The following is a 26,127-nucleotide window of genomic DNA, read 5'->3' as shown; positions in this document are numbered from 1 at the left end:
CATCTGTTGGCATTACCTCACTCACCAGCCCAAGTTGTTAAGCAGGTTTCACTGTACTTGGAAATCTCATTTATTGAGTAGAAGCTTATGTTTCGTTGGTCCGAAATCTCTATGATAGACCACAATATATATAGATCTTCCCACTGACTGGTAATTCTGACTCTGGTGGTCCTCAGAGCTCTTTTCCTGTCGAGTTCGTGAAATACAGAAATAAAGTGCAGTAAACACGCGGGCCCTGGATGACTTGAGAGACTTCAACTTTAACACATGAAGATCCCTTCTAGCTGGAATTGGTTAAACAATTCGAGGCCCTGGGCAAAACAAAAATGTGAGGCCTTCTTTTCAAAACTTAAGAATTTCAAGACAGCAAGGGCAGAGCAACAAACCAAGCACTGGGCCCTTCCAAGTGCAGACCCTGGTGACGGCGCAGGTCACATGCCCGTGAAGCTGACCCTGTTTTTCAGAGCCTTAGAGGAGTAATCCATACAACACAGGGGAAGTGTCTGGGCCCCGCTTTCTCCAGTTATCCAAAGGTTTGATACACACAATGAAATAAATTATATAATTATTTGCATATATTATATCAGTACTATACAGGGTAGGGCAAAAGTAGGTTTACAGTTTGTGTGGAAAATAATACAATAATTAACAAATAATCATACGAGAATAAACTATTTCGTATACTCACAACTTTAAGCCCACCTTTGCCCCATTCCGTATATTTCATTATATATACAGGATCTGGCACAAATAATGCCCCCTTTTTATTATAAAATGTTTTATTACAAAATCATAAGCATGTAATTCTGTAACATAACAATATCACACTCAAGCACATTGTATGACATTCTAGGTTAAATGTTCAAATTAAAACTATAAATTATTACACCTGTATTATTACCCTACCAACCACACTCAAGGAGGCATTACTTCTGCTGGACCCTGTATTTGTGCATGTATATTAATGCATATGTTATACTATAATGAATTTGGTTATATTTGAGAAAGAAATTCAGAAAGATCAATAAGATTTATATATGGTCATATGTTACTCAAAATAGCCACAAGTGCAAATGTCATTCAACAATTAATCTATGAACTTATTAAATGTTATGCATTATTTTTTTTTTAAAAGCAGAAACTTAAATATTCATTTTTTAAATGACATCATGGTATTCTGAAACTCTGGAAAGGGCTCGTTCACCTTGTCAGTTCACAAGGAAGAGACCCTACTGGCCTGTATAGGCCCCACTGAGGAGTCTTATCTTTATCTGAAGAGCACTGGGAAGCCAACAAAAGAATTTAAGCAGAGGAAATTACCCGACTACTCTCACTGCTGCAGCTTGGAAAATGGGTGGAGTCATGGGGGTGAGGGAAAGGCAGGGTGTAACATGGAAATGTCTTCAATGTGAGATGCCGGGGTATTGGACCACTGTGTTCATGATGGAGACAATAAGTAACAGACAGATCTGAGAAATCTTCAGAAGGTGAAATCTATAGGACATGGCGATGAGATCAATATGTATATTGAGAACGGGGTGGTGGTTAAAGAGGATGCTTAAGTTTTTGGCTTGAACAACTGAAAGGATAGTGGTGTCAGTCACTGAGAAAGAAAACTTTTGAATGAGAAAAAAGTTTATGAGAGAATATTATGAGCTTAGCCTGGAAACTGAGTTTAACCACATTTGGAACAAACTCCAAAGTGCAGATGTTGTATATGTGATGGATCCTGGAGCTTGAGAGGAGGGTTCTGAGTCAGAAGTGTAGTTGGTCACTCAGGAGTCATCAGTGTACCTGGGTGAGCATACCTATACAGAATGAATGGTCTTGGGCCAATCACTTCCCTGCTCTGAGCTTCAAGGTTGTTTGTTTTTGTTCTTGTTTTTTATCTGCAAATTAAGGAGGTACTATTGTTCTTTCTACCTGACAAAATTTTTTGAGGATTAAAATAAATAGTATGTAAAGTTGTTTGTGAATTTTAAGGTGCCATAGAAGTGTTCATTGTGGCGGTGCTGATGACAGGGGTGAAGAAGGAGTAGAGGGTGCAAACTAGTGGTGGGAATAGTTAGTGTGGAAAACTGCACGAAGAATTTTTCCCCAGGACTGTTTCTTTTGCACTTAAACGAACACTGTTTTTTCTTGACTAGAACAAAGTCATTGATTTTATGTGTTCTGTAATCTAAGCCTGATTCAAAACTGGGAAACCAGTATTCTTTAAATTTAAACCATAATAAATCAATCCTTTGTGAAGAGGAAGGTATGATAATCATTAAAACATGTTGAAGAACGTCATCAAGTTGTTAACCATGAGGAGGAGGTGGTGTTCCTTGAAGTCTGTGTTCCGTCTTTGCTGCGGGTCGGCTCTAGCCCTGTGTTCACAGGGCTATTGTTTCAGCGCCCTCACCCAGCCGTCGGCCATTTAACTGTTCCAAGGGGGTTGGAGATTTCACCAACCCTGAATAGCACGGGATAATTCTAGATTTTTCTTTAATTTAACATATTTTTTAAATCTATAAATTGTCTTGCAGTGTGTTCATTTTTGAAGTATTTTATTTTATAAGGAACTGTCTATAAAGATTGCCTCTGGGGAGTGGAAATTGGGAGCCATTTGTGCATGTGTGCCTGCGTGTGTGTGTGGGGCAGAGGCAGGAGAAAGCAAGCAGCAGTAGAGGGAAAGCAATTTTTCTTTATACCATTCTGAGCTATTGGAAGCGTCTGTAATAAGCATGTAATAAATCAGTGAAAAATTTAATAGAATCTCATAAAATAGAGTACCTACTTAGCTTTTTCACATTTCACTGAACTCTAGGGCTATGTCTACAGAGATAAAATAAGAGCTTAAAACAGTAAGCCCAGATAATTCAGCTCAGATATCCATCCCTGAAATTTTTTAAGTATATTTTATTGCTCATGTTATTACAGTTATCCCAATTTTCCCCCTTTGCCCCATTCTACCTAATACCCCCATTCCCTCCAGCAATCTCCCCCTTAGTTCATGCCCATGGCTCTTGTGTATAAGCTCTTAGGCTTTTCAATTTCCTATACTATTCTTAACATGCCCCTGTGTATTTTGCACCTATCAATTATGCTTTTTAATCCCTGTACGTTTTTCCCCATGCTCCTCCTTCCCCCTACTGGCTGATAACCCTCCAAATGATCTCCATACTTAAGATTCTCTCCCTGTTTTTGGTTGTTTGCATAGTTTGTTTGTTGTTTGTTTATTTTTTGTTTGTTTTAGATTCAGTTGTTGATAGTTGTGAATTTGTTGACTTTTTAAAAATTTATTTTTAGACAGAGGGGAAGGAAGGGAGAAAGAGAGGAAGAGAAACATCTTGTGTGCCCCCCACCAGGGACCTAGCCTACCACCCAGGCATGTGGCCTGACTTGGAATTGAACCAGTGACCCTTTGGTCCTCAAGTCAGCACTCAATCCACTGAGCCGCACAAGTCAGGGCTGTTGACTTTTTAATGTTCATAGTTTTGATCTTCTTTTTCTTAAATAAGTCCCTTTAATCTTTCATATAATAATGGTTTCATGGTGATGAACTTCTTTAGCTTTACCTTCCCTGGGAAGCACTTTATCTGTCCTCCCATTCTAAAAAATAGCTTTGCTGGATGGAGTAATCTTGGATGTAGGTCCTTGCTTTTCAGCACTTTGAATACATCTTGCCTGCAAAGTTTCTTCTGAGAAATCAGCTGATAGTCTTATAGGCACTCCTTTGTAAGTAACTCTCTGCTTTTCTCTTGCTGCTTTTAAGATTCTCTCTTTATCTTCTACCTTTGGCTTTTTTGTTTTTTTGACACTGGCTGCTCATTGTTTATTTCCCACTTGGTGCAAGGCACACAGTTATGGGGTGTCAGGAAAGCTTAGGTGTGGCTTGAGTGATAAAGAGCAGGGTTCTTTCAACTTCCTTTCTGGTGTTTTGCTGCTTTGATCTGAAAGAGCCCAGCTGGGGCTGCTTCTGCCTGCCTGGTGTCCAGGGTGGGGTGAGGAGGGGGAGGGGCATGATAGGAGGGAAGGGGGAGGGGCTCAAAAGAGCCTAGCATTTCTGGAAGTCTAGTGGCTCTTGGTGGCCACTCAGGATGGAGGCCTAATGTTGACTTTACTGGGCTGGCTGCCAGATAGCTTCTTTGTTGCTTCCTGAGCCAGGTCACAGGTGATCACTCTGCTGGAGGCCTGGGAAGATATCGAGTACTCTGGGGATTCCAACACGGTGGGCACTAATGGGAGGGTGGACTTCCTGAAAAAGAGGCTCGCCCACCAATGACCTGGGTCAGCTGGGGAGACCAGGGTTGTGGGGGATGGCTTCTGCAGGACACTTGGTTCTTCTGCAGGAGCTGTTACAGGAAGTGGAGGCCAGGCGGTGCTGGCAGTAGTCACGGGTAGCCATGAGCAAGCCACTGGAGAGGATGGCTGCCATGCTTTTACTTGTGGACTGGGGGAAGCCTCGCGCGCAATCACAGGTGGCAGGAAGGGGGACGCCGGGCCACGGAGCCCATTTGCAAAGGAAAGCACAGGAGGCTGACCTATGAGTGAGCTGGACCGGACCTTTGGCATTTTAATTATGATGTATCTTGGTGTGGTCCTATTTGGGTCCAACTTGTTTGGGACTCTGTGCTTTCTGGACTTACATGTACATTTCCTTCACCAAACTAGGGAAGTTTTCTTTCATTATTTTTTAAATAAGTTTTCAATTTCTAGTTCTAACTCTTTTCATTCTGGGATCCCGGTGATTTGGATGTTGGCACATTTGAAGATGTCTCAGAGGCTCCTTAGACAAACTTCATATATTTAAATTCTTGTTTCTTCTTTCTGTTCTGGTTGAAAGTTTATTTCTTCCTTATGTTCCAAGTCATTGATTTGAATCTTGGCTTCTTTCCCTTCACTGTTGGTTCCCTATAGATTTTTCTTTATTTTACTAAGTGTAATCTTCATTTCTTCATGTTGTTGCCATACTCAAGGAATTCTTTGAGTGTCCTGATTACCAGTGTTTTGAACTCTGCATCTGATAGGTTGGCTATCTCCATTTTGTTTAGTTCTTTTTCTGGTATTTTGTTCTATTCTCTCATTTGAGCCGTATTTCTTTGTCTCCTCAATTTTGACAGCCTCCCTGTGTTTGTTTCTGTGTATTAGGTACAGCTGCTTTGACTCCCTGTCTTAGTAGCATGGCCTGTTGTCCAAAAGGCACCTGTAAATTGTGTGGGGTGGAGCCTTAGGTGATTGCCAGTAAGGGGCAATGTACTTCACAGCCTCGTGGCTCTGTGTTGGGGGAGGGCTCTGGGAGAGAACTGTGCTGCTTGCCTGGCCTCTGGAGGTTTGCCTGGCACTCATCCCATTTCCAGTCACTTTACTCACTCCCCATATGTGGACTGAAGCCCTTTTAGCTGTTGCCCTGGTGTTGAATCCCAGAGTGGGTGGGTTTGCATACAGCTTAAGATTGAGCGGGCCTGTTAAGCGGAGTTTCCTGAAAATCCAGCAGTTTCTTTTGCCACCCCAACACCCACTGGTTTTTACAGCCAGAAATTGTGGGGATTTATCTTCCCTTCACTGGAACCCTGGGCTGTGCATTCTGGCCTGGGGCTGTTATCACTCCCTCCCAAGGTATCACTCCCAATTTTTATCAACCACACATGAATTAGGGATTGCCTCTGCCTGTTCCACCACCGCCGTGGCCTCTCCATGCCATACCATGCCTCTTCACCAGTCTCTGCCTTTCCACCCCTCCTACCCATCTGGATGAATGTGGCTTCTTTAAATCTTTGGTTGTTGGATTCCACACAGTTCAATTTTTTGACACTTCTGGGCATTGTTTGTCTTGAAATTTAGTTGTAATTCTTTTTGTGGTTGAGAGAGGAGACGAAGTGCGTCTATGGCTTCATTTGGACCAGAAGTCCCCAGCCCTAAAGTTTTTAACTTTAACTCTTCTGATGGGTGATCTCTCATAGATATATTTTTCAAGTTATCACAGAAATATCTTGACCTTCTGTGCCACTTCATACTGTTAAAACCATCTTTATAGACTCCCTGATTTTGCCTGACTCTCATTATAGTAACTGTCATTTTCAGATAAGGAAACCAAATGGCTAGTTAAAGCCCAGAGCTGAAATTGACTGAAGTAATTTATCTGAGGTCATATAACCGAAGGAGGGAAAGAAATGGAGGCCAGAACTCTTCCCACTGAACCATGTAATGCTTTAACTCTACATTTTACCTGGTGTTTCGTCACACATAGTTATCACTTAAAGTGGTTATTCAAGTTTAAATAAGTGAAATAATTAGAATATTCAGATAATATAACCAAATTTCACTTGTGCCTCATTCAGTCCTTAGTCTATAATCCATAAGAACACAGAATTGTAAGACACAGTCCTGGAAAATCTAGAAATTAAGAGCTTGAAATTGTGACCTGTGTTATATTCTCTCAGATTTATTTTTGGGATCTAGCTGTTCCTACTAAATGGACAGTAACCGGCTACAACAGAGAAAGACTGCTATGGGTATTAACTGGCTGTGGAATTCATTTAATGGAGGTGTCATTTATATCTTGCAATAAATGGAATGGAACGTCAGAATAAAGAATTGATCCCTTTTTCCCAGAAAGAGGCCATCACTTCCCAAAGTAAAGCCTACTAGAAACAGATATCAAGTGACTTAAATGTTGACATCTTTTTCAAATATCCATGAGAGTAAGGTTTCACCCCAAAAAACAATTTCTTTCATTCCCCTTCCAAGTTGGAGATATTTGGAGCATAATATTTGTGACATTGACACACAAATGAGAATCGTGAGATTAAAATGTTGCATGTCTTTAATAACTTTGTCCTCTAGTTCTGCATTTATTGGTTTTCACATTTCCATAAGTAAAATAGTAGAAGTGGCGGTGGTTGTGGTCGGAATCACTCTCTACAGCTCATGACTGTCAACAATATAAACTGTGCTGTTAGTGTGCATCCTAATTAAGCATGTTTGTAGGTTATTTTGCCAAAACTATAGACCTTTTTGTGTTGCATTTCTCCATGAGAGAAATTTCATGTGTGGGTTAGAAATACTCTAATAGAGAACAATTTTTCACATGTTCAATCTTTCTTACTTAATAAAGCATTTAGACCTGTCCCTGTGGTCATTTTACTACAGACAGCATTAAGTCAAACATATTTTATTTTCTCCTGAGGTAATATTTATATAAGATTGCCTTTTAGAAATGCAAATGTTTTTCTTTTTCTTTTGATTTTTAAAATATTTTCTTTGTTCTGTAAATTCTGTAGAAAGCCTGAGGGTGGTGCTGACCCACTTCAGTTTATAAGAAATGTGGAAATGTGTTTGTTTTATAATTTAGAGTTATATCCTTCCCTAAGATGTGCACTAAGCTGAATGAAAAATACCCATTTGGGTTCAGGCTGAGACTGTAGACAGAGCTGCTTGTATTTTGAAAAGAAGAATCTCAGTAGAATTAGGTTATAGTAGGTTTTAATTTAAGACCATTTATTTTTCTGATCTTCTCTTACTCAATCATTGGTCTTACCAATCATCTGGTAATGGGAAGGGCAAAAGCATTACAGTTTCATTACAGTTAAGAACAGCTCTCCTTTCTGGTGACCAGTGGGCTAAAACTACAAGTATATATTATCTGTAAAATTTCAGGATATGTGACAAGACCCTGCAGTGAAAAGCAGTGTCCTTCATCAGCAGTTTTCACAGACACCCTGGGGCACGTGTGTTGTGAAGGAAGGACATGGGGAGGGCAGAGAAGAGAAGTGCTGGGGTTCAGACACTTTCTTAAATAAACTTCAGGCCAAAATTTTCCAAGTGGATGGAAATGAGGTGCAAGTACCTTTACATTCTCAGTGGGTTCTGTCTATTCTTTCATTCCAAAAGTATTTGTGGCACATCTACCATGTGCCAAGCACCAACTGGCTAAGTGTCAGGACTGCTTCTGACTTAATGGGATTTACATTCTAGTAGAGGAGGCAATAATAAACAAGTCATTACACAGGAAACTCTCATGGCAATCATGCCAAGTGCCATGAAAGACAGTGATCAAGCTGTAGGAATTTCTAACCAAGGACCCTAATCTAGACCTATGGAGGGTTAGGGCAATGTTCAGCCTGGGGCTCAAGGATGAGGATTAACCAGACCAAGATGAAGAAGATGAATGGATAAGTGACACCCCTGAAGCAGAAAGAGGCATGGGGAAGCTGGGAGAAGATAAGGATGTGGGTGAATAGTGGGGAAAATGAGGCAGTGGAGGCTGCAGAAGGTAACCGCACCAGAATGTTTTAGGCAAGCACTAGTAAGGCAGTTCACTCCCCTTTAATAGATTTAATTGAAGGGTCATGTTGAACAAACATATTACATAAGTGGAACTAAGTGGGCATGGGAAAGTTTCATTTATAAAAGTCTAGAAGTAGAATCTCATGAAATAACTTAGTTCAAAGACTTTTTGACCATCTGCCTACCTCCATATCAAAGCGTCTCAGTGTGTCTTTGCCCTGACTTCTTAACCGTTAGGATTTTGTTTTGGGAACCTGGTTTGTTAGTTTTCCTTGAGGTCAGTGACTTTACTGAGGCAAGGAATAGGTAAAACACACCAAAACAGAAAAATCCTACAGGATTCCCAAGGAAATATACTAATACTTTCCTGCATTTTGTATGACAGTACTCAGTGATATAGTTGACCTGCAGAAGGTATTATCTACCCATGTAAATAAAATATATATACACATATATAACATTGATAAGAGAGACAGAGTTGTGTGTATATATATGTATATACATATATACATAATATATGTGAAATAATCACGTGAGAAATGTTATGCTTAAATCCAACCCATTTTGACATTGTATGTATTTTGTAATTTGAGCTAAGTGGGTAAGGCCCTTAAAATTATTTTATATTTCCCAACACTTTAAAGAACAGATAGCTGGAGGGGGAAGGAATTTTCATGGCTATTTTCTGAGTGGCTACATTTAGATGCTGAGCTTTTAACAACACTTTGATTTCATTCCAAAGCCCAGAGCCCTGCAAGGATAGCATCTTGGGAATACTCCACATTCCTTAAAAAAAATGGTTATCAATTAAACCATCTCATTTTAGTTGGTGACCTTCTGTGGAGTGAGGAGCTAGCATTTCCCCAGATTATCTCACATGAAGAAAAAACAAACACTATAATAGATTCTTCTGATAGCTGTGAAGTGGAAACAAATGTATTTTTTCCTCAAGCTTCGAAAATAAGTATTTTCATTGGGAGACAAATGATATGACATTAGGGAGAAAATGCTTTTCTCAAAGTTTATGAGCAAAAACCAAAAGAGAACCAAGATTAGAGAAAATGAAAGGTATATACTGATAGCTGACTCTACTCCTAGTTGACTTGGACCCACTAAAACTCATATCTAAAATGCAAAAATGTTTTTTTAAATGAAGGCACTTCACTTTCACTCAAACTACCTCCTTGTTCAGTTACCAGGGGACAGCTATGCTTTCAACACTCCACATCATTTTCATGATGGCTGGGGGGCAGACAGTGACGAGTGGGTATTATTTGCCTTGTGGTTGTTACCAGGTGCTTAACCAGTGCATGTTTTTACCTCCTTTGTAATTGCTTCTGAGACCTTGATTCTTTGTGTAGTACGTGTTTATAAGGGAGAGATAAAGGATTCGTTAAACACCTGTGATGTGTCAGGCTCAGTATACATACAAATATGAATGTGTCATGGCCCAGCACTTTAAGTGGCTTTGAAGGAGTCTTCACAAAGAGCGTCAAGAGTTTGGTGCCCCCTCCAAAAGATCCTGTCAGTGTTTGAACCCAGGCAGTCTGATGCCAGAGCCATGCTCTTAATCTTTGTACTATAGTTCTTTAACTGTATAGGTGTGTGAGCCTTTGAGTCCTTCCTTCTTCAGAATATATTCACAGTTGCTCAACCCCTTTTCAAAAATGATGTTGTTTCTGGTTCTCTGTATGCTCTGCCTCTCCAACTATACATGCACCAGATTTGTCAATGTCAGTGTTAGAACTAAACACAGTGCTATGTTGTAAGTTGATCAATTCAGAGTACACTAGGATCAACCCTTCCTGTGATCTGAACACACCCTTTTCTTAATGCAGCCAAAGATTGGACAGAGGTGAATTCTTGGAGGATTTGTCAGGGTCTTGGACAGGGATAGAATGGGTGTTGCTTTTACATGAAGCTGTTGGCATGTATGAATCTTTATGGTCAATTAAAACCCCAGATTATGTGCACAGCAGTCAAGATTCTCTCATCTTGAAATTAAATTTAATCCTGTGGCACCAGTCCAGTGCCGGATCCTGTGATGATAACTTTTAGTTGATTTTAAGTTGCTCATCTATCATTCCAGCTTCCCCTCCTGGCTTTTGTCATCAGCAGAGCCAATAAGCAGGCCTTCCACATCTTCACCCAGTTGCCATGTGGACGCATCTGTCACAGAACCATTTTGTTTCGCCAGATGAGGGTTCTCCAGCTATACTCCCCTCCATCTTCCATTCAGTGCTTCATTAATTTGATGTCTTATTAATCAGGATAATATGGGGGAATTTTTCAAGTGATTTTCTGAAATCAAGGGTGATTCAAAAAGGAAATGAGACTTTCAAAAGTGTATTACCAGAATGGGTTTTCTGCAGTTTCTTTGTATATCACAAACTTCGTGTTTATGGCATTTCTTGCTTACAGTCTTGAGGAAATGAAGAACTGCATCACAACCACCCCTACCTGTTGATTGTGATGTACTATAAAGGGGGTGGAGTGAATTTAAGTATAGAATGAATGTGTTCCATTAGAACAAACTGACCATTTTTAATATTGTGGAAATAACTGTGATAAAGCCTGTTAAGATGGATTTTGATCACATGTTTATATATAATCTAATTAATGAGTAGCAGATTTATTAAAATGTTCAATTCTTTTTGAACCATCCTGTTATGGTCATGCCAATATCATCATCAAACAATTTACTCACCCACTCAGGGAAGAGGGAGAAGAATGAAAGAGTTCTGCAAAGAAATGTTTTGTGATATCCTGAAAATCATGTGACTCCTTGAAAGACAAACATATTGTCTTTAATTTGCTTATCCAAAGCATTTTATGCAATGCCTCTCAGTCACTTATAAACAATAATTTTAGTTCTTCAAATGGCAAATCTATTTTAGCAATTTTTTATGAGCAACATTACATCCTCTCTGGGATCATCCAAGGCTGATCCTGAACAGAGAACATTTCTCTACATGTGCTCATTTTAAGGTTGTCTGTGTTACCAGGGTTTAATGACTTGGTTCAGGCTTTGGGAACTCTGTAAAAATGGCTTAAAGCTAACATAGAGAGGATCTCAGGTTTGGTGTGGTACCAGAAAAATTTAAAGGGTTAATGAATTGCAGAGAGCAGAGGAAATGTGATTTGGGCTGACACGAGGCAGGAAGATTTGAAGACTTCACATTAATGTGTATGTTCATGCTGATCTCCTTTAAGTGAACTCTGCTCAATCTTGCCTTGCGGGGAACATCAGGCTTCCTGGCCCATCTCCCTCACACCCCTGGTCCTCACTAGCTAATAATTCCTACTTCCCCCATCTTCCTAACCCCCTCCTTCTGGCATTTCTCTGTGAGGAATGTCTTCTTAAAGATGCCAGACCCTAATCACAAAAGCCTGTAAGATGGGCAAATGTTCTCTGTTTATCTAGCTAGCAGCCAGCTGGCCCATCACTAAGCAAGGCATCAAAGCCCATGCCAGGGAAGGTAAAAAGGGAGGCATATGCTTTTTTGGATGAAGACATGTTACCCCTCTGCATATTAACTCCTTAAGTGCCACTGCCTTAAATTACTGTTGCTGCTTTTAGCTATTTAGATATATAGTTGGATTAGATGGTTAAATTAGTTACAAATATGTACTGTGTTGATTGTTAATTATTTGAGTCATATGATCTCATTTCTGATGACTTGGTGCCTTGTGTTGAATTTTTAGAACTTGTGGAACATCATGGCTGCCAATGTTTTAGGATCACTTACTAATCTCTTGTTAAGCTTTGGGGAGTCTCTAAATAATATGTCCTGTCAGGGAAATTCATCAATCATCCTGAAGAGAGGCTGGTAAATACATCTTTTCAGGTCCACATTCATGAAAAGATCACAATATGGGAAACAGCCAGAGAATTCTATTAATTCCCAATTCTGATATTTATCAGTTAGCCATTGTTTTTGGCAAGTTATGCCTTCTCTCTGTCTCAGTTTTCTCATTTGTAAAGTGAAACAGTAACCTCAACCTTAAAGTGTTTGCAGGAGAATTATCAATTTTCTTTAACTATGAGTATTGGATTTTGTATTGCTATCAATGCATGTAATATTCGTTAACATTTCAGGCTACTCAGATCTAGTTTAGTTATATTTTATGAGAAAAACTGGAAATTATTTAGAAGAAAATAACAACCCTGGTTGGTGTGGATTAGTGGGCTGAGCACCAGCCTGCAAACTGAAAGATCACTATTTGATTCCTGGTAAGGACACATGCCTGGATGCAGGCTAGATCCCCAGTTGGGGGCATGCAAGAGGCAACCAGTCCATGCTTCTCTTGCATATCAATGTTTCTCTCCCACTTTTTCTCCTCACCTTCCTCTCTCTCTAAAAAATAAATAAAATCTTTAAAAAGGAAAGAAAGAAAATAACAAAATTCATCTGTAGATGAGGAAATAACACATACATAAATATTTGAAAGGAGCTGTGTTTTTTAAGCATGAGGAAGAAAAAGTTATTTTAATAATGGTTTTTAAAATATGATAGATTACATCAAGAATGGTGACAGTTGATTGCCCTTGCAATTGAGCAAAAAAATGACAGTAAAATAGTTTATGCTTATGCATGCGGAATGTGGGTTAGGAACAAAGAAAGTTTTTTTATTGATAGCAGTTGGAGTAAATTATGGTAATAAGTTGGAAATTTTTAATAAATATAGTTTTTCATCAACATTAATATCTATGTACATAATTAAGATATGATACCTCTTAAATATTTTACTTGGGGTAGATGACATTCTTTTTCCATCAATGTTTTAAATTATTTTATTTTATTATAGTAAAAACACTTAACATGAGATTCCTCTCAACAAATTCTTTCCTTTAAATGCGCATGCTTTTCTCCTCTTAATTTTTTAAAAGACTTTATTTATTTATTTTTTTAGAGAGGGGAAGGGAGGGACAAAGAGAGGGAGAGAAACATCAGTGTGTGGTTGCTTCTCGCACACCCCACTACTGGGGACCTGGCCTGCCACCCAGGCATATGCCCTGACTGGGAATCAAACCGGTGACACTTTGGTTCGCAGGCCGGCACTCAATCTAGTGAACCACACTAGCCAGGGCTCAACAAATTCTTAAGTGTACTTTATTGTTGACTATTGGTACAATCACTAGAGCTTACTCATCTTGCTGAGATGAATCTTCATGCCAACTGATTAGTAACTAACTCCCATTTCCCCCTCTTCAACCCCTGGCAGCCCATTCCACGCTTTGACTCCATGAATTTTACTACTGTAGGTATCTCATATAAGTGGAATTATGCAGGATTTGTCTCTCTTACTTGTTTATTTCACTCAATATAGTGTCCTCAAGGTTCATCCATATTGTCCCATATTGCAGAATTTTCTTCTTTTTAAAGGTGAATAGTATTCTATTGTGTGTACATACCACATTTTCTTGATCATTTAGGTTGTTTCCACATCTTGGTTATTGTGAATAGTGCTGCAATGAACATAGGAGTTGCTAATATCTTTTTGAGATCCTGATTTCAATTCTTTTGGATAAATACCCAAAAGTAGGATTGCTAGATCACATAATAGTTCTGTTTTTAATTTTTGAGAAACTTCATACTGTTTTTCATAGAGGCTACATCATTTTCCATTCCAACTAATGGTATACGGGGTTCCAATTTCTCCATACCCTTGCCAACACTTGTTGTCCTTTGTTTTTTAATAATAGCCATTCTGAGAGAGATGAAGTGATATCTCATTGTGGTTTGACTTACATTTCCCACATGATTAGTAGCGAGCATTTTTTCAAATACATGTTGGCCATTTGTATGTCTTCTTGGGAGAAATATCTATCCAAGACATTTGCCCATTTTTAAATCATGTTATTTGTTTTCTTGGTATTGAGTTATTGGAGTTCCTTATATATTTTACATATTAATGCCTTATCAGATATATGGCATGCAAATATTTTTCCCATTCCACAGGTTGCCTTTTTACTCTTTTGCTATTCAGAAGCTTGTCTACTTATGCTTTTGTTGCCTATGCTTTTGCTATCATATTCATGAAGTCATTGCCAAGACCAATGTCATGAAGCTTTTCCCATACATTTTCTTCTGAGACTTTTATAGTTCCAGGTCTTATATTTAAGTACTTGGATCATTTGTAATTGATTTTTGTGTATGATCTAAGATGAAGGTTTAATTTTATTCCTTTGCATGTGGATATTCAGTTTTTCCAGCTCCATTTGTTGAAGACTCTCCTTTGCCCATTTTGTATTCTTGGTACCTTTGTTGAAGATTGGTTGACCATATGTGCTTGGATTTGTTTCTGGTCTTTCTATTCAGTTACATTGGTCTATATATCTGTCTTTGTGCCATTATTTACTATTTTGATAACTGTAGCTTTGTAAGATATTTTAAAATCAGGAAGTGTGATACCTCCAGCTTTATTCTTTTGTCTCAGGATTGATTTGGCTATTCTTGGTCTTATCTAACTTTCTGTCTTATTATATGTGCATTACAAAAGGCAGGCACCTTTCTCTGTCTTCATGGACAGACCTCATATAAGGGAAGACTGCTACAGTTCAGTCAGACTAAAGGATTCTGGAGTCCTGAACCAAGTCTTTTCATCCCCAGAGAGAAACAGGAAGCTATTGTTTTTGTCTGCTCACTCTGTGCTGAGCAAGTAGAGAGCTACGGTATCTACCAGTCCAAACCTCCATCTTAGTTCTCCCCCAGGGGGCTAGACTGCAGGGACTCATCAGGACTCCAAAAATGGAAAGAAAAATTACAGTGTTTTGGGAAACCCCAGAGGGGTTGGAGTGTTGAGTGCAAAGATCAACTCTTTGACTCCCAAAGGGGAAGCTGAGAGCTGGGATTTTTTATCCACTTACTCTGTGTTGAGAAGTGAGAAGGATCTATAGCATCTACCAGCCCGTGTTGTCATCTCTATTCTACGTCAGGTGACTAGACTGTGCTGAACCCATCAGAGCTCCAAGCCTGGCAATACAGAAGCCAGTCCTCTGGGGGATCTCCTTAGAAAAGTTGGGGTGCTGGGCATGCAAACGAATTCTTCCCTCCCCTGGGAGAAGCTGAGAGCTGGGAAGTCCTCCTGATTGTATGGCACTACACTAGGGGTAGAAACTCTGGAATATCCCTACTGGCTTCTATGAGGCTAGTTTTGTGTTCACCCAGGGTGCAGGAAACTTTCAAATAATTTTTTGATGTCTCACACAGAAAATTTGTTCACAAATTGTTATTGAATCAGTGTATTTGTGGGAGGAAAGAGGATTCAAGGCTTCTTACTGATGTCACTCTTTAGATTAGTTGACATTCTGAGTTCACTTCCAATATTATGATTCTAGGATTTTATTTTCTACCACTTGGACTGAGAGGTGATCTCCTTGGATGCTGAATTAGACCGAAGTCCTGAGAGGCCTTCTGTTGGTTCTATTTATTTTGCTATTTTTTTTTGTTATTTGTTTCTGTGGTTATTGATAGTAATGCTGGAGTGATTTACTGGTAGCCAGTACAGAATGACCCATTAGGACTATGTGATAAGTATCCCTGAGACCCAACAACCTCACAGATGTGCATTCTTGCACTGGACTGAGCTGGGAGTAGAAGAGGTCAAACAGTTTAACACCATTGCCTTTAGTTCTGCAGCCTTAAGGAAACAAAGTTCTACTTCCACCAAAGAAATCTTTAAAATGTTTCCCAGCGCATCTAGAGCCACTTAAAGCATCACTTGTTGAGCCCAAGGATCCAAAGAGATGGACCATAATTTCAGTTCAGCAGTGGTTCTCAGACTTTAGGACCCATCAGAATAATTTGGAGGACTGTTTACACAGTCTGCTGGGCTTTACTCCCCAAGTTTTGGATTCAGTAGGCCTGGGGTAGAACCCCAATTTTCATTTTTAATGAGTTCCCACATGATACTGATGGTGGCATTTTGAGGACCACACCATGAGAACCATTGACATCACAGATAGAGTTGAAGTATGAGTAACCTGATTCCAGAGCAGAACATGTGCAGAAATCTTTCCACTAAGTGAATTGTCAGATAACCCCTGTAAAAATGAGGCCTTCCTACTTTTAGTCCCCATATTTTCAACCCTGAACTGCTCTTACCTTACTTTTTAAATTTATTGGAAGGGGAGTGGTTTCACGAAATTGTTTTTTAATTTTATGAGCCTGATAAAATCTATAGACACACTCTCCAGAAAAGCCCACATATGCATTGCTTATAATTTCAGGAGTTTCTTGGACACCTTCTCCACTGGCCCACCCCCCAAACCCTAGAAGTATCAGTAGAAAAACTATGCCCTAAGGCAGAACTTGGGTTCGCCTGAATGCAACAAAAATTCCCCCCTTATACTTAACCCTTAGGTTAAGTACAATCATCTGTAAAATAAGAATAATAGTAATAGTTCTTACCTCAAAGATTATAAAAATTAACTGATGTAATAAATGGAAGAATCTAATTCAAAAAACCAGAAACACTAAATATTATCTTTTTCTCTCTCTTTGTAGTTCTGTTACAAAAATCCTCATTCTTGTAAATATTTTTATGTAATTGCTTTTTTAATATATTTTATTAATTATGTTATTACAGCTGTCCCATTCCCTTCCATTCTGCACACCCCACCCCACCCCACCCACATTCCCCCTACCTTAGTTCATGTCCATGGATTGTACATATAAGTTCTTTGGCTTCTTTATTTCCTATACTATTCTTAACCTCCCCCTGTCTATTTTATATCTACCATTTATGCTACTTATTCCTTGTATTTTCCTTGTATATTCCTTTTTCCCCATTCCTTGTTCCACCTCCCTGCTGATAACCCTCCAGGTTATCTCCATTTCTGTGACTCTGTTTCTGTTCTAGTTGTTTGCTTAGTTCATTTTTGTTTTTGTTTAAGTTCAGTTGTTGATAGTTGTGTTTGTTGTCATTTTACTGTTCATATTTTTATCTTCTTTTCCTTTTGTAAGTCCCTTTACCATTTCATATAATAAGGGTTTGGTGATGATGAACTCCTTCAACTTGACCTTATCTGAGAAGCACCTTATCTGCCCTTCCATTCTAAATGAAAGCTTTGCTAGATAGAGTAATCTTGGATGTAGGTGTTTGCCTTTCATAACTTCAAATACTCCTTTCTAGCCCCTTCTTGCCTGTAAGGTTTGTTTTGAGAAATCAGCTGATAATCTAATGGGAACTCCTTTGTAGGTAACTGTCTCCTTCTCTCTTTCTGCTTTTAAGATTCTCTCCTTATCTTTAATCTTGGCTAATGTAATTATGATGTGCCTTCGTGTGTGCTTCCTTGAGTCCAACTTCTTTAGGACTCTCTGAGCTTCCTGGACTTCCGGGAAGTCTATTTCCTTTGCCAGATTAGAGAAGTTTTCCTTCATTATGATTTCACATAAGTTTTCAGTTTCTTGCTCTTCCTCTTCTCCTTCTGGTACCCCTATGATTCAGATGTTGGAACATTTAAAGTTGTCCTGGAAGTTCCTAAGCCTCTCCTCATTTTTTTTGAATTCTTGTTTCTTCATTCTGTTCTGGTCGAATGTTTCTTTCTTCCTTCTGTTCCAAATCCTTGATTTGAGTCCCATTTCCTTCCCTTCCCTGTTGATTCCTTCTATATTTTCCTTTATTTCACTTTTCATAGGCTTCACTTTTTCCTCTATTTTGCAACCATACTCAATTCTATGAGCATCCTAATTACCAGTGTTTTGAACTGTGCCTCTGATAGGTTGGCTATCTCTTCATTACTTAGTTGTATTTTTTCTGGAGCTTTGATCTGTTCTTTCATTTGGGCTAATTTTTTTTTTTTTTTTTTTTTTGTCTCAGCATGCCTGTTATGTAGTAAGGGGCAGAGCCTAAGCTGTTCGCCAGGGTGGGGCAACCCACAGCACTGCATTGTAGGGGGAGGGGTCTGAGAGGGAACAATGCCTCTTGATCAGCTCTCTCCTGGCTTTCAGTCACTTCCACTGCTACCCACAAGCAAATTGGGCCCTTCTGGTGCTGATTCCTGGGTGGGTGGTTTTGTGTATGTTCTAGGATCCCGCAGATCTCTCCAACAAACTCTCCTGTGAGACTGGGAGTTTCTCCTGACACCTCAACCCCCACAGATGTTTTCAGTCAGAGGTTTGAGGCTTTATTTCCACACACTGGAAGCCTGGGTTGTAAGGTCTGTCTTGATCCCCAGTTGTTCCTCCCAGTTTATAAGCATGCAAATGTGAGACCACCCACTCCTCCAGCCACTGCCTTGCCGCAAGTCCTCTCCACCCTGGCTGCCCATCTCCACCCCTCCTACCAGTCTAGATGAATGTTTCTTCTTTAATGCTTTAGTTGTCAGACTTCCATAGAGTTCGATTTGCTGGTAGTTCTGGTTGTTTTGTTTTTAAATTTGTTGTTGTCCTTCTTTTGGTTATGTGAGAAGGCATAGTGTATCTACCTATGCCTCCATCTTGGCCATAAGTCCAACAATCCTCATTCTTGAGGCAAGTGGATGCCTCTCCCTGCTAGGGGAAAGATCAGGAAGTATAAAAAAAGAAGAGCCCATTCCTTGCTGGATGGCTCAGTTGGTTGGAGTATCATCCTATACACCAGAGCGTTGAAGGTTTAATCCCTGGTCAGGGCACATAGCTAGCTTGCAGGTTCAACCCCTGTTTGGGGCACACAGGAGGCAACTGTTCAATGTTTCTCTTTCACATCAATGTTTCTCTCTCTCTCCCCCCACCTCCCCGCTTCATCTCTAAAATCAATAAACATGTCCTTGGGTGAGAATTTTTTAAAAGAAGCCCAAAGAATAATATTTCAAGAGCTTCTCTGTGCCCATTTCTTTATTTTGCTAAAATCTGGTCAGTCTGCTATATTATGGTTTTTTCTCTGAGTCACTGAACAATAAAGTCAAGCAAGCTCTAGACCTGGTTCTGTGACCTGAGAATATCAATTCATTTGTCCTAAAACAGTCTGCTTTGCAAATGTCCAGTGCCTTCTCATGTCCCCATGTTAATGACTCCTGACTGAAAGACAGAAATATAAAATTCTAATAGGAGCTCACGTCCAGGCTAGAAGACACTGATTCTTGAGAAATAGTGATTAAAGGTTAAGCTTGATCCTCATAGTGTCTATAAAAATAAATGTTTTCCCTCTCACATCAATGTTTCCCTTTCTCTCTCTCTTTCTCTAAAATCAATAAGCATGTTCTCTAAAAATGAAAAGAGTAAATAAGTACATTGATAGGCCAATCAGCATTTATTTAGCACCTACTCTGTACACTGTGCAAGAGATGACACAGAGGCTTCTATGCTGTGCTGACTCACAATCCAACAGGCAAGATAGATAGAGCAAAAATAAAACAAGCACAAAGTGAGCCATAGCAAGAACAGTGGTTGTTCAGACAGTGTTTCAGGCATACAGGAAAGGGAGAAATTAATTTTGACCAGGATCCATAAGTCTCTTGGAGAACATGATATTTCAGCTGGACCCTGCTGTAGGTAAAAATGATAAAGAAGGGCATTCTGGGCTATAGGGATCATTTGAGGAAGAGCATGGAGTTAGAAAAAAGCTTAGTATAAATTTGTGGTATTATGATCTAACCAGTGTAACTGTGGTATGGGTTTGGGGGTAAAAGTATAGAACTTGCTAGAGAGATAAGTTGGAAGCATGTTGTAGAAAAGAAACCAAAGGAGCTTTGCCTTTCATCTCCATGAAGTAGAGAAAGACTGAAGGTCTTTGAGTAGAGAGATACCCAAAGCAGATCTGTTTTTATGAAAAGAGAATCTTGGTGAGGAATAGATAGTAAAAGGCAAGAACAAAGCAAGACCTGGAGAAGGTGCTGGGAATCTGAACTAAAGCCAGAGGAGTGGGAGTAGCATGGAGGGGATGAGGACAAGGGGCATTTGAGGGGCTGCATTCGTTTGAGAATGGCTGACAAAAAGTAGCAAAGAAAGCTGAGGTGAGCTGAGAGGTCTCACCCAGGCCAGGTTGCTACCTGAGGCAGACCGTGGTCTCAGAGGAAGAGACTGGCTAGAGGCCCTAAGACCAGGTGGTGAGGGACACCTCTCAACCATCCCAAGAAGACTTTTCTCCTTCCTAGAATGTCCAGAGCGGGAGCAGCTGACCATCTGCTTTGCCTGTGAAATATCACAGCCACTGAATCCAGACATGGGTCTCAGCCCAGCAACTTCAGAAATACTGAAGGTCTTTTAAAACAGTTTTCAGGCACTTTGCCAGGTGAATCTGATCTGGGAACCCAACATGTATCTGAGGTGGGGCCCAGGCATCCATGTTTTATAAAGCTCCCACGTGATTCTGATGCACAGCTGGATTTGGGAACTACTGTGGGACCTTACTATTGTGCTGGGAAATGTACAGAAAACACCGAGTCAACACACAGAGCCAGTGAACACTACGATGGCTCAAAGACCTTAGGTTTTGGTCTACAACAGTGTCTCAAGCACCATGACCTTGACTGGGTGTCTTAGCTTACCCTTCATCTTCAATTCTAATCCTCAGCAAATACATCAGGAGATAGAAGAGGCTGCATGCTTGACAAGTTCCCCTGAACTTTTCAGAAGGACATTGTGCATATAAGCCATTCCTTTTGCTCTTGTCCTCAGTTGAAATGGGAAGAGAGCTTGGCTGCATCACAGAGACATCATGAGAGAGTCTTATTATAGGGTGCTTTCAGTCTTTAGAAAACAGGCTTCATAAAAATACTACCCATTTTCTGCCAGGCCTGTACAACACCTATAGAAATATCATTGCTATTATTGTTTTTATTTCTCAGAAAAATCATATAGTTCAAAGTTAAGGCAGATGTTAAAAACATCCCTTTTACACACTGTGATTTGGTGACTTGTGCAAGGTCAGACAACCAGAGCAGGTCCTGAGTCCGCCATTCTCCAGAGTGCCAGCCCTGCTCTGTGCCATAATGGAGAAGGCCAACATAGGGGCATTTTCCTCTCCTTGTAAAAGAGAAAAAAACAGAGTGTGGGGATTATTTAAGCACACCTCACTCACACTGCAATCACTGCATTGTTTTTCCCGTTGAAACACCCTGTTGGTTTTTAAATCCCTTTAAACCTACCCAGCACCTGTATGGCCTGGATCCAAGAATTATTACCGATCCTCTTGCTTTTTTATATCTAGCCACACAGGAGTTTCTGTGATGGTATCTGGCTCTTGGTTCAGCTGAAAATTTCAAAACTTACAGAGGTTTTCTTCTCCTGTAGACCTGGAAGCATGCAATGCTCAGACCTGAATTTTTTTTTAATTAGGCTGAGATGTTTCCCCCGTTTAGTTCCCCTGCTACATAAAATAGTAGTGTGGCATAACCTAGATTGTTTCTCTGTAAAGATACTTCTGAAATATTGACCAGAAGAGAGGGCAGGGGACAGATGTGGAAGTGGGGTTCTCTTCTGGCAGCTTATGGTATGTGAGATGACCTGTCTCTGGGGCAAGACTGAGGCTGAAAACATAATGAGAACTTCCCAGCAAATTCATTATAACGAAACATAATGTGAGCTCACTGGGCACAAAAACAGACCGAAGGAAAGTGACTCCTACATAAGACCTAATTAAATACTTTGATGTTGGAAAGCAGAGCAGGGAGGGGTGGAAAATCAAATCAGACCAAAGTAAAGGACCTAAATTTAAATGGAAAGAAGTGTCTCTCTCTCTTTTAACCTTTCTCTCTCTTTCTTTCTTCCCCTGGCCCTCCCACTTTCCCTTTCTCTCCCCCCGCCCCACCCCGTCCCTGTCTCTCTCTCTCTCTGGCTCTCCTTTTCTTCCTTTGCCATGAAGGAAGAATAAGATTCAGGAACAATGGGCTGTAAATTCTTCAGCCAATTAGTCCAGTGACTTACTACTGTTTATAACGCACAGAATGTCACAGGCTGTTTTGCGGCCTCCCCAAGTTGGTTTGTTAATAACAGGAAGCTAGCACTTCTCAGTACAGTGGATCAGCTACACGTGAAAATAAATGCAAAAAACCTGGAGAGGAATAGAAGCAGACCGAGAGTAGCCTTGATTTAATTTAACGTTTGGGGGTCCACACACAAATGAGCATTTTAGTAGGCTTCATGGTGGAAGTTGCTGTCATTTGTAAAATATTCTGGCCAATTAGCTAATAGTGTGCTTGGATTTCTCCTGTTTTGATACAGTAATACTAAGTACATTGTGAAGCCCAATTATACAAATCATCCCCATATGCCATACCAGTCTTTCTTTATGAACTGTGTTTATAAATCCTGTGTGAGGAAATGTGTACTTCAGCAATTTAGACCATGTGTAAAAACATAGCCAATGGGATTGTCAAGAAAACAAGTTCCAGCCTAGGAAGTCCTAATGTGTTCCGCTGGAATAACAGGAGGGTGCCGGGAGTGCGGTGCTCTGCTTATGTGCATATCACTTTGTAGTGTTTAACCGGTTTAGGGGCTTCCACTTCCCTTTCTGTTATTTTATTCTTCTTTTCTTTTAGGATCCAACCTTGGAGTTTTTGAGAAAATTTGGGATTGGTCTTCTCTCAGGCACAATAGCCTCAGTCATTAACATCCCTTTTGATGTTGCCAAAAGTAGGATTCAAGGGCCTCAGCCAGTTCCTGGAGAGATCAAGTACAGAACCTGTTTTAAAACGATGGCAACAGTCTATCAGGAAGAAGGGTAACACATTCTTATTTTAATAAATGAGCAAAACTTCAAGGATTGTTCACATCTTACTGTACTTCCGTTTTGATGACAGCCATTAAGACCTCTTAAATTGGGTGTGTGTCTGAGAAGCTCTTGGGAATAGGTGACAAACTTCGAGAGACAATGTAATAATGACCTGTTGACAAGACGTTCTTGCACCATCAAGAACCACGAACTACCACCACACAATATGCTGCATGTCTGTCTTAAAATGCTGAGGTGCACTTTTGACTTGCTAGCTTGCACAATATGCTGTTGCACATCATATGTCCTGTTAAGACACACGGGAAGGAGAATCATTGCCTTCTGAGTGTGAATGTACTTAAAATGTCACTTAATTATCCTAACTATATTCTCTTGGGAGAATTAAACATGAAAATTCTATGAAGGTAGTTTTCTTTTAAAAATTTAAGGTATGTATAAATATTATTTACATTAAAAAATACCAAAAAAAATTAAAGTATGTGCCTTTTTCTGCTGGTCTTTTTTTAAGTATTAACTTTTGTCTCTTCATCCCTCCTCACCTAAGTCTTATTCTCAAGTAAACAAGTAGTGTTTTATTATTTTGATCTAAACTGAATCATACTTCCTTATGTGAAGACTCAGTTGGTGGCCTTTTAAATTCAATGACAAAAATCACTATGTGCCTATACATAGCTGTCTCGAAAGTAAGACGTGTCTTGAAAGCAAAAGCCATCATGCTGATGGAAATCACACTTCTGATTGGACAAGACCAGCATAGCTTGGGTCATGAAGAATTAATGAGGTCTTTCCCCTTGTCCAATTTGTTGCAGAGACTGTTTACCCAGATACTGTCTGGTTTAGAATGTGTATAACCTCAAACAATTTTTTTAAATGCTGGGTCAGCACCTCAGTAAAGCTGAGGTACAACTCCATTTTGACTTCAGAATAAGAATGTTGCTCTTTTCCTTTCACTTACAGGATTCTAGCTTTGTACAAAGGCCTGCTTCCCAAGATTATGAGGCTTGGACCAGGTAATGGTGTTTTTATTACTTAGACCCTTCCTTCTTTATTGTTCTAGTGTCTCTTTTTTCCTTATGGATGTCTATCAGCAACACAATAAAAGTTTCTCCCGCTGTGAAAGACAGAAACATTGAGGATATAAAGTTGCCTGTGAGTATTCAAGCTACTGAAGTCGTATCCATTAGAAATGTTCTACCTATATTTATAAGGTACTATTTGTGATCTTGCTGGAGGCTGATAGAAGCCAAAGGCCAGCTTGAGTCAATAGGAAAGGATCCACAGCCAGTTGGAGTTGGAGTGAGCACTCAGGTATATACATGGTGGCATCTGGCTGGATGGGAGGATTTCCAGTGTGTCAGGGACCAGCCCAATAAAACTTTTCTTGGTGCTTCTAGTTTATTCTTACTCCTGCCTCAACTCCATTTCAGAAAGAGAAAAGGAGGGCAACTTTGCCTCCAGGAACAGCAAGAGCCACTTGTCTGCACAGTCACCTCCAGGGAATGGTGGAGCTTGGCGCTCATTTTCTCAGCCTCTGTCAGCATGCTGGTGGAGGCTCCTGGCTCAGGGCCTTACCTCAGGACGCCAGCCCACAAAAAAAAACGGCTGCCATTCCCTGAGGGAGAGTCAGCTGCCTCAATGTAAATAGATAAGAAAATAGCTGCTACAGACTCAACCGCCTGGGCAAATAGTCTTGGATTATAAACAATGCTGTGAATAAGTACGGAAGTATACACTAGACCACACATTTTTTTAGCAGGCCACACTCACCTACTTAGACATCCTGGTAATCTTCCCTAGGATCTTCCCCTACTCCTCTCTCTCCCTTTCCCATTCTTAGGTAACACTCATATCCTCCTCCCCTACCACCCTCCTGTGCATGCACACTTACCCTTAGATCTCAAACCAGTGAACCAGCATTTCTACCAACCTGAGATATAGAATAGTCTGTATGTTGAAGCTGGTAAACAGTTCATGCTTTCTTTTATTTAGAAAACACTTGCTCAATTCCCAAACCATCTGTCCCAACTTTTCTAGGCATTTGAGCATAGATTTTGCTTCACATTTGAGATTCAGACATGCCTCTGTTAGTCACTGGCCCATGTGTATAAAAGAGTACAATAATGAGAATATTGGTGATTTTTTGCAACTGTCTCTGGAAGTATGTGGTGTTTTTCCTTCACCACACAATAAAAACCTGCTAGTTGACCTAGCATTAGGGAAAATCAGAGGACTGGCTCTAACCCATCTTTCTCAGGAGGTGATGAGTCTGAAAAGGGTGAAGACCCTGGAGAGTTTAACTACAGTGGTCATTGACTAGAAACTTAATCCAAAACTCTTTAAATGATCTGACCCCAAGTTTTGTTAGAGGCTTGCAAATGTTTGGTTGGCTCTTTAAAATGTTTTTGCATGAGGTGTCCTGAGTTGCTGTGGTGTTATATCCAATACAAAGGGCTGTTGTGAATGTACTGTCCAAAATAAACAACACTGAATAACTGGGAATCTCATTCAAAGACCTGGCCTCCACTCTCAATCCAAACATCCAAGTCTGACCCAAAGGAAAGAAAGGTAGATAGAAAGGTAAGACTTTTGAGTTAAGGATAAGATTTAAAAGAGAGAGAGAAAGTGAAAAAAAAAAAGAAAGAAAAATGAACTTGTCCTTTCCATCCTTCACTCTGGAGAAGCATCTCATCTTGCTTTTGTAACAGCCTTAGTAGCTCTGTGAAGTTACTGATAGGTACCTCCTGTGAAAGGAGAATCTCAAAGTCTGTGGTTCAGAGTTTCAATATCAGTAGGCTGAAAACTATCCCAATTCTGTGTGTTCTTGTCTTATGGAGTGAATAGTTACTGAGAGCAACCACAGCAGTTACATACATCTTAACAATCCTCTGCCGTGTGTCCCTCCTGGCTTGCCACCATGCCAAGGGGGCTATGGCAGTGAGACGGATGTAATAGAGCATCTTCTTGGGTTAAAAATGAAAATTACGGGCAGATCATTATCTTCGGTATATGGTTACACAAACATGTGCAGCCTGTATATTTTTTTAAAGCATATGTCAGTGTGTACAAAATAACTAAAACCAAGATCAACTTCTATTTCTTTCCATCAGAAGTCAGTCCTCTGTTCATGCAGCCAAGTCTTCTCTATTGTGCTGAGGATATTTATCCACATTTTGACTCTGTAATATTTTTCAAACAGAC

The 26,127-nt window shown here is 39.9% G+C and overlaps 1 protein-coding gene and 1 pseudogene across 1 annotated transcript in view; one reads left to right on the top strand and one right to left on the bottom strand.

Moving 5' to 3' along the window:
- The window catches only part of SLC25A21 (solute carrier family 25 member 21), a 485,006-nt gene that overhangs the window by 456,755 nt on the left and 2,124 nt on the right, over positions 1-26,127 (top strand). Inside the window, exons 8-9 of the mRNA XM_045848589.1 lie at positions 22,736-22,917; positions 23,887-23,939. Coding sequence (XP_045704545.1) covers positions 22,736-22,917; positions 23,887-23,939 — 235 coding nt within the window. The remainder of the gene's footprint in view (positions 1-22,735; positions 22,918-23,886; positions 23,940-26,127) is intronic.
- LOC123825105 lies at positions 4,161-4,420 on the bottom strand (annotated as a pseudogene).

Source organism: Phyllostomus hastatus, unplaced genomic scaffold (genome assembly GCF_019186645.2).
Source record: "Phyllostomus hastatus isolate PE091 unplaced genomic scaffold, TTU_PhHast_1.1 phas_contig_62, whole genome shotgun sequence".
Lineage (NCBI taxonomy): Eukaryota > Metazoa > Chordata > Mammalia > Chiroptera > Phyllostomidae > Phyllostomus > Phyllostomus hastatus.
This window is presented reverse-complemented; position numbering and strand designations above follow the sequence as displayed.